Source organism: Mytilinidion resinicola (genome assembly GCF_010093595.1).
Source record: "Mytilinidion resinicola strain CBS 304.34 unplaced genomic scaffold BDZ99scaffold_27, whole genome shotgun sequence".
Lineage (NCBI taxonomy): Eukaryota > Fungi > Ascomycota > Dothideomycetes > Mytilinidiales > Mytilinidiaceae > Mytilinidion > Mytilinidion resinicola.
This window is the reverse complement of record NW_022985463.1, coordinates 145,019-155,658: the sequence shown is the minus strand read 5'-3', so window position 1 is coordinate 155,658 and position 10,640 is coordinate 145,019. Positions and strand designations below refer to the sequence as shown.

Below are 10,640 nucleotides of genomic sequence, written 5' to 3'. Positions count from 1 at the left end.
GGAATCAAGGGCGGTGGAATGAGGCCGAAGAGCTGGAGGTGCAAGTGATGGAGACGAGCTCGAGGGTGCGTGGGGACGAACATCCAGACACGCTGACCAGCATGGCCAACCTAGCATATACGTGGAAGTCTCAAGGCCGGAACAGGGAGGCCATCTCATTAATGGAAAGGTGTTTTGAGCTACAGAGGCAGATTCTTGGCCCTCAACATCCTAGCACAGAGACTTCGCTTGAAGCTCTAAATGAGTGGCAAATGGAGAACAGAGATTAGACCTTAATCCCACTTTTGTCTTGTAAAATCAAGCTAGTGCAAATACGGAACTAATCATGCTGCATCAGCACGCCTGTACGATATGTTGATGGTAATAACAACAATTTGGCATGCAATGTCGTCACCATAGACAGGGAGGGTGCCGACCCGCACCGGCCACACTCTTTGTGGGGCTCCAAACTCTAATAGAAGTACTCTTTGGTACAGTGGCAACTGACGTGTCTTGGTCTGTGGCGTAATCGTGGTATGCCAAGACTCGCATTTGTGCCCCTGCTTGCTGGCCGGAGCAAAATGGTGTTGCAACAATGAGTAAGGGTGAAGCCGCATTCGCTAGCGGCTGTACTGTTCCGGAGTCGGATTTTTATATATTCCGAGCGTTAGCAGAACAGGGCTCCGCGCAGCCACAGGCCTGATGGTTATGGGGCTGGCGTGCTCGCTTACTTGATTACCACAAGTAAATTAACTTACACCGTAATGAATATTTCGGATGTATGGAACTGTCTCGCACTAACCGCTATTGGTGATCGCTTCGGTTGGAGGTACCGATCGACGTGGCGACTTCGCATGAATTTGCGTGCGATAGCAGCCACAAGGTTGATGACGACTTCCTAGTATAGTAGTGAGGTTCTGAGGCTCGGATGGGGCCCTTTTATGGGTACCAGGAGTGATAAGAGCTCGATAGTGGTGCTGTGGCGAAGGAATTGTGTTACGCTATGAAAGGAGGCTCTCCGCAAATTAGGCGCGATGGCGACGATGCGACCGTAATTTTTTGGTGGGGCTGTTCTAAGTGTTTAGATGTGGCCATAGTACACGACTTATATAGAACTGTGGGAAATATTAATGTGTGCACATATCTGAGTTGTTTGAAGTCAATGTACCTATTGATTTTCTCGGACGGACCTTAGCTGTAAGTCGCTGGGAGGCCCTCACGGCTACAGTAGCCTAGAATTAACTGAAGGATCAATACGAAAGTGCGGCCACTCTGCGCATCAAGGGATGGACTGGTTTCCTGTTAGTAAAGGCTGGTCTAAATTTGTTGATGCGAAACTATGAAAGATGTGATACTGCCCCTAATATTTCTGTACCTACTTCTGCTTCTTTGGCGCTCTGTTCTTGCCTTTGTCTTTTCTAGGGGGTGACTTGCTGCGTGGTTTGGTGACCCTACCTGCACTTACGCGATTCGAATTTGAAGCTGCAGTGTCGGACGTCATGGCTAGCCTGGCCTCCTCTTTAGCAATCATTTCTTTGAGACTCTTGCTGCTAGTTTTTGGGTTATTAAATTTTATCCCGAGCTCCGTTGCTCTTGCCCTGAGGACTGCTATTTCGCTCTTGGGAGCCTCCTCATTTGTAGGCTTGTTTACCGTCTTGGGCTTCGGAGCTTTGGTTGACTCTTCAATAATTGATGGGTCCGTCGTCGCTTTCTTTGTCGCTTTAGGTTTGCCAGGCTGCTTACCATCATTACCATTAACTGCTTGTGCACCGTTCGTTGCGTTGGTTTTCTTGGCAGCTCTTTTTTTCGGCTTTCTGGCCTGGTTAGAAGTAGATGGCGGATAATTTGACCCCACACCAGAGCCCCTTTCTGGCCTGCTACCCCTACCATTTCTTGACCCACTGTTGTTCTGATTGCCATTATTCTTATCCTTACTCGCTTTATCGGTCAACTTCTCCCTGGTATATTTGCAACCTTCTTCCCCGCATTGACACGGGAAGTCTGTGGTAAAGTAGTCTCCCTGGTAGTCAATCGTTATCTGCTCTCCCTTCATAATCGCTCGCGCAGCTCGAATAGCCACAAATCTAGTATGCCCGACCCTAGCCACATAGATGCTGGCATTCGGCTTACAACTGTGGTTCAAAAACCTTGACCAGTTTCCTCTCATTTCGGAATCTACGAATACCTCTCTCCTTTTGCCTTCTGGGACTCCAACCCACCGCGTGTAACCGTCTTGCCTACATCTCCTGGTGTATATGGACCCAATAGACAGCGTCATAACGTAGCTCGCGCCTTCCGGCTTCTCGGGCACGATCTCTCCCAGGTACGCTCCTATGGTGTCATTTTCTTCCCAGTTGTGTTTAGAGTAAAGAGCGAATCCCATTCGGAGCTTTTCGGAGTTGCGAATCTCTAATCTCTCTTGCCAGTCTGCGCAGCCTTGCAGCCACTCTTGGAGAGAATGGTCGCATGCGCGATTTCCCCTGGGACAAGATTTGCCCCAGCACCACCGACCTTCACAGGTTCGCTCCTGATCATTGGGATCGGCATACAACAGTTCCAGCACGCTCTCGGGTCCGTGGGTTTGTGGCAACGGATTTGTAAACCAACCTTTGCCCTCAGGAGCCTCCTCGGGAACCCACCAAGCTGGTACCTTGCCGAACCTCCTGCGATCGTCGTCAGTCCACTCGTAGGTCATCTCGTTCTGCTGGATCGGCCGCGTACCATCGCTATTTGTGACAATGGTGTTTGCCTGCGCGGCGTAGAAATACTTGATCCTTTTCGAAGGACACTCCTCGTCATCCTCACCATCAGTGGGACGTGGTCGCTTACCGTTGTTACCGCCATTCCTCATTGGTCGTCGTCTGTCATTGTTCTTACCATTATGCTTGGATCCATCAGCTGGCGGTGCACCGTCGCTACCTTTACGGCGCTCCCCGAGCCCTTTTCAACCACAGAGCCGCTTCCCACATCCGCATCCGTGGCAGCCCCCTCGCCACCGTTATCGGCGCCCGCCTGGCTATTTGCAACCAGAGCATCGCTCCCCTCAGGGGTGATAACCGGATTCCCCTCGTCATCATTGACGGCATTTCGATTGCCACTTGTAGCATCGTCGTCCTGTTGCGTAGGGTCAGCTGTAGCCGTACCATCTCGCTCACCTCTAACAACAACATCGCTCTGTAAGGGTACAGCAGTACCATCCTTCGAAACTTTCTTCGCGGTCGCAGCCTTCTTCGCGGCCCCAGTTTTCTTCGCGGCCTCAGTCTTCTTCGCAGCCGCAGCCTTTTTATCAGCGGCAGCCTTCTTCACATGCGTGGCCTTTTTCGCATCCGCAACCGCATCCGCCTTAACCTTCTCAGCCGGCACCGTTTTCGCCACGGCTGGCTTCTCGGCCTTCTGATCGCGGTGCTGCTCCGGCTTTTGCACGTTCTCGCGCTTTGGTCGAGTATTGGCGACCATGATATAAAATACTTTCCTCTTTTCTTACAATGCGATACAGTTAAATATATAGCTTATCGATCGAGTATAGTTTGGAAGCGGTGTACTTCTCGGTATATGTAAAGGTAGCACGGCCAGCGTGCTAGAGTCTAAAGAAAATATGTATGTTAGCAGTATGCGTTTGATTCTCGAGAACCTTTTCCCATGATGGCGGAGTGGGCGGCTAATAAGCAGGATGAATGAGTCTTTGTTGAGAGATAAAGGCATTGTTGGGGATGAGTATGACGGCGAAAGGAGGATGAGGACAAAGGGATAATGGATGCGCACAACGGTATAAAGCGAACGCGGACAAGAGAGACAAAGGGGTTTGACAATCCCATTGTTTGTCCGCTATTATCATCCATCTACGAGAGTGGTGGGATATGCGTAGCTGCTGGTTCGAAACCTTGGGACCTGTGGCCAATCAGCACGCACTAAGTTTGGCAGTTCTCAGCTCGACTTACATGCATAGAGTGCAGAAACGCATCGGTCTTGGTAGTTTTCAGCTCAACTTACATGCACACACCCATAGCTCGTCTGCGTCCTTAAGTCATTAGATCACGAATTTTGTCTGAAATGCGGCGATGGTTGGGCGGAAGCCCGATACGCATATATAAACTAATATATTTTGTCACCCTCCCATAGTAAAACTCTCGCCTTGGTGTAGTTGGTTTATCACGTCGGGCTGTAATTGTCACATCATACCTGAAGGTCCGCGGTTCGATTCCGCGAGGCGAGAAAATCTGAGCTTGCTTGCTCTTTTTTTTTTTGCCTGGGCATTGTGCGCTTCACTTGCTGGCGGGTCCTGATTGGGCGGGTAAATCGGGGGTGAATGGTGCGGCTGATGAGTCGGGTTAGTCAGGTAAGCTGAGTGGGTTTTCAGCTGGGGCTAGGTAGGTACGCGAGACGAAGTGTGGGGAAGTGACTGTTGGCATCTGGCACTGGCGGCGTATGAATAGAAATTTTGATTATGGAGATATCCGAATGCATTAGACTAGAGCTTATTTGACGAGATTGAAACATACCACGCTATGAAAGTGCAGCTTAGGTAAAGCCAAGAGAACATTCTCGCACCCTTCACAATTTCAGCTCCGATTCCCTCCCTCACCACATCTCCCACACCGCATCCGGCAACACCGTCCGCATGATCCTCCAGTGACTTACTGCCCCCTTGTTCTGATGCGCTTCTAGTTCCGCCGTCTCGCCCCTCTTCAGCACATTCTCCTTATCAACTTCGTAGTTGAAATCGATCTCGAGCTTAGCTTGTGGCATCAAGTGCGCTCTCTTGGCGAGACTGCCTCTGAAATCGTCTTCCGTGGGCTCGCGGAAGTAGATGGCGTCACCACCTTTCCCGAGATCATTCTTGGCGCAGAAGACGACCATGTTGATGAAGTCGGGCTCCGAGGGCTGGGAAGTGCGTGATGGGAGGTTGTCGCGGAAGAGGCGGCAGGCAGGGAAGATGGCGTGGACAGTGGAGAGGATTAGGAGAGTCGAGGGAAGGGAAAGATCACCGGCGTAGTTCTGGAGGGTTAGCACGGCGGCGACTTCTATAGAGATGTTACAGTTGAAGAGAATTAGGACGTACAATAGCAACGACACCGTCTTCGGTTAGTAGTTTCTTCAATCCCTCGAAGAATTCGACTGTGAATAACATGACTGGTTCTGCGCCGCCGGTGAACACATCGTGGATGATGTAGTCGAAGCTGCCTGGGTTTGAGCGCGACTTTTCTTCTACGTAAAAGACTGCGTCGTCAATCACGGCGGTGTGGTTCTTGGAGAGATCGAAGTATTTTGTGGCGAAGTGGTGGACGACTGGGTCGAGCTCAACGATCGTAGTGTTGATGTTGTGAGAGATGAGCGAGTTGGGTGCTGTACCAATTCCAAGACCACTGTAAGTAGGTTAGAATCGTATTTTTGATGGGCCAATTCATTGAAGTGATAGATGGAATTCATACATCACTAAAGCGCTCTTCTGAGAATCAGGCTTCGTCTCAATCTTTAGCGAGTCGTCTCCGATTTCCATAAGTCTCACAGCCTCTAGCATCGCAAATACTGAGAATATTGGCTCGGGTACAACTTGCCCCTGAGCAGCTCTTTCCGTAGTCACAAGCCACTCTCCGCCTAGAAGGCTGTGGTCACATCTCAAGACTCTGAATCCGCTGTCTTGACCTTCCAGCACTGAGATATAGCCAGTCAAAGACTCCTGGCGATCCAATAGAGTAAAGTTCTGCGTCTGCAGTGTGCTGTTTGCCAATTGCGCGCCCCGCTCGGATGTGTAATGCGGATTTGCTCTCATGGTATGGATGATCGCCGGAACAGCCAGAAGAATTAGACGAGACGGGGATACAAAGGCTAACGCTGATCCCATGCCCATCTGAAGTCCGAGCCGAGTGAAGGTCAGATGGGTTCCGATGTATTGTGGCAAGATGGATGTAAAGAGCTTTGATATAGTCGTGACCGTGACATACGATCCTACAGCAGGTGCCATTTCCGCAATAGTGAGATGGAGTCGACTCAGATCTATGCTCTCTAACAACTCGCCAGCGGAGTAGACGGAGAGAAACAAAAGGGGTAGATAGGTGACAAGTTCAGTGATTGGGGGTCCATATTCGGGTCCCATTTCAGAGCTGTACTGAAATAGAAAGAATTGGATTACTGGAATCCAGTACGCGATTATGGCAATGTAATCGCTGATGTTGGACGGGAAGTATCGTTTCAGAGTCCCTTTAGCCATGAACGCTAGTAATGCTGTTCCCGTGATGGCCCTTTGATGGTACAATGATGATGGGATTGATCCGTAGACTGGGGATAGGCTGAGTTGTGAGACGGGAGAAGAAATGCCAGCAAGAATCAACAAGGCCGCAGCTCGGCAGACATTCCTTAGAAAAACTGGCGTGGGCACAGTACGAGCTTTCTTCTCGGCCTCCTTCGCAGCCTTGGGTTTCCGTGGTGTCTTTGGCATCTTGGTTCTCGATATGCTAGTGCTGAGAAAGGTCGGAAATCGATATGAATTAAGAGGAGAAAGAAGGTGGGATGTAAGAGGGATTGGAAGTAGTGTAATTGGACTTCCCAGCCCTCTTAAAGGAAATGTTTACCAAGTGGCGCCTCTCGCGTCACAGCGGTCCGTGTTGCCGTGAGGAGATCAGAAAATCATCCTCCGAACGGATTAGCTTTCTTAGGACGCGTGGAATTCACATACGAAGAAGAATAGAGATGAGAGAAGAAGAGGAGATGGGACACGAAGACAGAGGTGCAGTATGAAGGCTCTCACGGCGGTTGTTTCAGGGCAGATTGAAACACATGGTGTTGAAGTCGCGGGGAGCTCGAGCCGTTACCGATTGGGCTTAGCGAAAGCGCGCACGGTCCATCGGCACCAGCCTGCGACTCTTGAACACATGCGACGAACTGCAGACCGCATTGATGCCCTCTCTCTACTCCTGACTGCGGCTACTACGTCCTCAAACCCGCCGTCATCCTCCTTTGCGCGAGCCCGTCGCTCCTCCACGCTGTGGCGCAACTTGGTCTACCTTCCCAGCCTTCGAAGGCACAATACCTCATACACCAAGAACAGGCTGAAGATCATACGTGACTTTCAGCCTTCCAGCAGGAAGACGCCTCTCAATCTCATTTCTTCAGCCCTGACTTTCAAGGTTTGACCTTCATCCAATCATCTGGGGTGTCTGTTGTCAAACAGACATGTCCAACGCTTGCGGGCCGTCGAACACAATACTCTGTTGCAAATGTGCTGAAGAAGACGGCCTCAAAGCAGCCCATCTTTGCAGTCGACATCCTGATTCAGAAGGAGAGAAGAGCAGCACTCTCGTCCAGAAACTCAAACACTACTTATACGACGAATCGATTTCTGGGGACTCTATATGCCTTATTCAGCTAGAACCTGAGGGCAACGACGTATCATTACGATGTAGTCTCGTAGTCCGACCACTCAACAGTGATACGAGCTACACTGCCTTATCGTACACCTGGGGCGACCCCGCTACCATCCATACGATCTCTTGTAATGGCCAACGACTTCTTGTCGGTGAGAATCTTCATTCGGCTCTTTTACAGTTTCGTCGGGACGGTCGCACAGAGCCGCTTTGGGTGGATGCCGTGTGTATCAATCAAAAGAACAACGCCGAGAAAACACAACAGGTCAGAAGAATGCAACAGATCTACGAAATAGCCAGCCTAGTTGTATGTTGGCTAGGAGAGGAGGAGAAGTCTGATGAAGAAGGCTTTTCACGAATGAGGAAGCTTTTTGCTCAGTGCGGAGAGCAGTCTCCCCAGGACTTTGTGAATTACAGCTTCAATACAGTGAAGCAACTTGGGCTACCAGATTTGTCTAGTTCTCAGTGGGGGGCTATGTGCAGAATTCTATACCGCCCGTACTTCTCTCGCATTTGGATCTTCCAAGAGATCATCGCAGCGACAGGATGTATCATTCAGTGCGGGACGCATACCATCGACCGAACAATTGTCCTCACAATTGGATCAATCTATGAAAGATTCCATCAAGTGGGCGGAGCGATTGCTGCCAACATCCCGCTTCCTCAGCCTACCGAACCCGAAACTGACTTTGAGGATACTGTTGTTTTATTCTCTGTCCAGCACCTTTGGGCTGCCAAAGCCTTGTTTGATTTTGGAAAGAAGGCAAAGATTTGTCAGCTACTCATGAATACCAGGGTTTTCGAGGCTACAGAACCACGAGACAGATTCTACGCTCTTATAGGCCTCAGCTCGGATGTCAGCAGCACTTTCATCGACTACGATAGGCCATATGCCGAAGTGCAAGTTGAAATTGCGAAACGATGTATGATGCAACCAGAGAGCTGGGGTCCTATGATATTCTCCTATGTTGATCAGGGACACCATAGTGACAGCTTACCTTCTTGGGTACCGGATTGGACACCCGGCGGCCCAATTATGCTTCCTCTTGCTGGAAGCTATTACCCATACAAATTGGAACCACTACCTCAACCAAACTGGCAAATGCGACTCAACAATGTAAGATACGTTAATAATCCACATGAGCATCAAGTATCTCTCAAGAGCTTGTAAAATAAAACCCATCAAAGTATGGTCACGTCGAATAGTGTAGAGGCTAATGTTTATTGTGTCTTAGCAAATCGCCTTGAACGGCCGCCTGTTTGACAAAATTGCAACGGTCATTCATGAGACCCCGTACACGACGCCTTTACCAAAACTGAACAAACTAAACAAGTTTGTAAACTATTGTAAAAAGATGGAAGAATGGGAAGACTCGTGTTGGGAACTAGCGATGAGGTTGAGAGAGTATCCTACCGGAGAGGGGATTTTTGAAGCTTATTGGCGTGCGCTCATATTCAACAGGCAAAACTTAGAGGAAGAGCCATCTCAAAATTTCGAATGGGCCTACAAAAGCTGGAATACAGCCTTCTCGACTGGCAAGGACGAATCTTTACTAGAGCTCACGTCCATAATCCAGCAACCTGGAAATAATCAAGACCCATCGCCTGCCACGATCTTAGAGATGATCCAAAGATTGTCTGGCTTAATGTATACTGGCATGCAATTTATTATAGCATACGGCAAGCTATCATTCAAATTCGGTCTTTTAAACAAGCTCCTGTCAGTAGCCGTACCCTTCGAGAATGCATTCTTTCGATATGCTCCTGGACGTAAATTTTGTATAACGAAAACGGGCTTCATGGGCTGGGTTCCTTCAACTGCGCAAGAAAACGATCTCTTTTGTTTCTTTGATGATTGTTCGCTGCCTTTCGTACTTCGGCGCTGCGAGGGAGGATATAAACTAATCGGCGACTCGTATCTCCACGGCTTGATGAATGATCCACTGATTGTATTGCTTGAAAAGAAACAGGATGTTGTTTTACTGTAGAATTCATCTCAAGAGGAGAATTATTCAAAATCAGGCCATAGTTCGTACAGCTTCTATGATGTGGACTCGCGAGGGAGAGACTTGGGATGCCTAAACCGTGGATTCGTCTCGCGGACGGGCTGCATCTCTTGACCCAGGGACAGAAGTTAAGGGGGCTGCCCTCTTTGCTCGCTTTGCGGCTCGACACAATTGTGAGGAGTAACCCAGCTGGTTGAGTGAGGAGCTAGTTTGATTTCCACTGTGCTAAACTTTACGTCGTATTTGCATTTTTAGCACTTATCGAGGTATCTCAAACGGTGACGAACGCATGCGTCCAGACTTCTGGCGAGATAGTCACGTGATACTAAAGCAGGGATAATCTATTAGTAAGGATAAGCCTAGCGTGGTCGCGTCGACATATCTTCGAAGCCCCCCGCCCCTCCAGTCCACGCCGTCGCTACTTCTGACAATGCCCTACTTTCCACCAGGACGGGTACTGGCCATAGAGGACCTGGAGAACATGGAGATCTCAATCCCGATACGCCACCGCACCGAGGACAATGCGCAGGGCAACACGCAGGGCAATGCGCAGGGCATCCCGGAGCAGAGCAATAACGCCCAAATCAGCGCCGAGCAGTACCTAAGAATCAAGACACGCCGTCGTCGATATCTCGATCTGCATCCCGAGTACTTCAGCCACGAGCTTGAACTAGCTGACGTCCTTCTCTATGACCACTACATCCGCCGTTTCTACACCCCCGCTGAGAGCGCAGCCGCAGACGTTGCGAAAGGCTTCGCCGATGCCCTCGAAGCCGACCTCTGGCGCGCCGAGGCCAAGGTCGAAGCCGTCGAAAACCCGAACCCTAACCACGACTTCGTGTACTACCGCCAAACGAATGGAGTCATCGTGTCTGTTGATAAAGGCGAGGAGGAGATGGATCGGGAGGAAGCGAAGGAGGCGTGGCGGTTCGAGATGAAATGGCGGTTCATACGCGGCGAGGACGATCAATTCAACTATAAGACGGTTGATGAGAACGTGGCGTACGACGATCCCGAGGAGGAGCGTGAGCTCCAAGACGCTTACCTGGACGCTGCTGACGATGATACGGAAATGGGCGATAATGTGGAGCTGACTGGCGAGACTGGAATTATGGACTACTGATGAGTGGATGACTCTCACGATTGTCGACGAATATTACGACTAGTGCGACTGCTGCTCCGAAAGAGCCGCGTGCGTTATAATACAGAACCAGGCTGTAAGTCTGGGTACACGGATATAGCGGTGCTCGAGACCGACTTTTGCTCCCTCAACACCACCATCTGGAGTAGCTCA

General features: G+C 50.0%; 6 protein-coding genes and 1 non-coding gene across 7 annotated transcripts in view; 4 read left to right on the top strand and 3 right to left on the bottom strand.

Annotated features, from left to right (window-relative positions):
* Positions 1 to 269, top strand: part of BDZ99DRAFT_453513 (HET-domain-containing protein) — a gene marked incomplete at its 3' end in the record, with an annotated part of 3,984 nt that extends 3,715 nt beyond the window's left edge. The window contains exon 3 of the mRNA XM_033718334.1: positions 39 to 269. Within this exon, the coding sequence (XP_033570238.1) occupies positions 39 to 269 (231 nt within the window). The remainder of the gene's footprint in view (positions 1 to 38) is intronic.
* A 1,676-nt stretch (positions 270 to 1,945) lies between these two features.
* Positions 1,946 to 2,167, bottom strand: BDZ99DRAFT_355658 (SET domain-containing protein; the record flags this gene model as incomplete). Its single annotated transcript, XM_033714605.1, has 1 exon — positions 1,946 to 2,167. A coding segment is annotated over one exon (222 nt), but the record flags the coding sequence as incomplete, so codon positions are not given.
* On the bottom strand, positions 2,023 to 3,545 carry BDZ99DRAFT_576186 (uncharacterized protein). Its single transcript, XM_033728552.1, has 3 exons — positions 2,857 to 3,545; positions 2,701 to 2,803; positions 2,023 to 2,642 (listed from the first exon to the last, which is right to left on the bottom strand). The coding sequence occupies exons 1-3, from the start codon at positions 3,433 to 3,435 to the stop codon at positions 2,389 to 2,391; spliced, it is 936 nt and encodes a 311-aa protein (XP_033570236.1). The 5' UTR covers positions 3,436 to 3,545; the 3' UTR covers positions 2,023 to 2,388.
* A 560-nt stretch (positions 3,546 to 4,105) lies between these two features.
* Positions 4,106 to 4,192, top strand: BDZ99DRAFT_t79. Its single transcript has one exon. It is a non-coding gene; the product is annotated as a tRNA-Tyr (tRNA).
* Positions 4,193 to 4,557: 365 nt separating this feature from the next.
* Positions 4,558 to 6,415, bottom strand: BDZ99DRAFT_399785 (spermine/spermidine synthase; the record flags this gene model as incomplete). Its single annotated transcript, XM_033716150.1, has 3 exons — positions 4,558 to 4,974; positions 5,039 to 5,342; positions 5,409 to 6,415. 3 exons carry the CDS (start codon positions 6,413 to 6,415, stop codon positions 4,558 to 4,560), a joined length of 1,728 nt encoding a protein of 575 aa, XP_033570235.1.
* Positions 6,416 to 6,907: 492 nt separating this feature from the next.
* BDZ99DRAFT_468245 (HET-domain-containing protein) lies at positions 6,908 to 9,586 on the top strand. The gene is made up of 2 exons (XM_033721203.1): positions 6,908 to 8,457; positions 8,576 to 9,586. Exons 1-2 carry the CDS (start codon positions 7,150 to 7,152, stop codon positions 9,326 to 9,328), a joined length of 2,061 nt encoding a protein of 686 aa, XP_033570234.1. The 5' UTR covers positions 6,908 to 7,149; the 3' UTR covers positions 9,329 to 9,586.
* Positions 9,587 to 9,740: 154 nt separating this feature from the next.
* BDZ99DRAFT_169906 (uncharacterized protein) lies at positions 9,741 to 10,585 on the top strand. The gene has a single exon (XM_033712957.1). It carries the CDS (start codon positions 9,777 to 9,779, stop codon positions 10,467 to 10,469), a length of 693 nt encoding a protein of 230 aa, XP_033570233.1. The 5' UTR covers positions 9,741 to 9,776; the 3' UTR covers positions 10,470 to 10,585.
* The last annotated feature ends 55 nt before the right edge of the window (positions 10,586 to 10,640 follow it).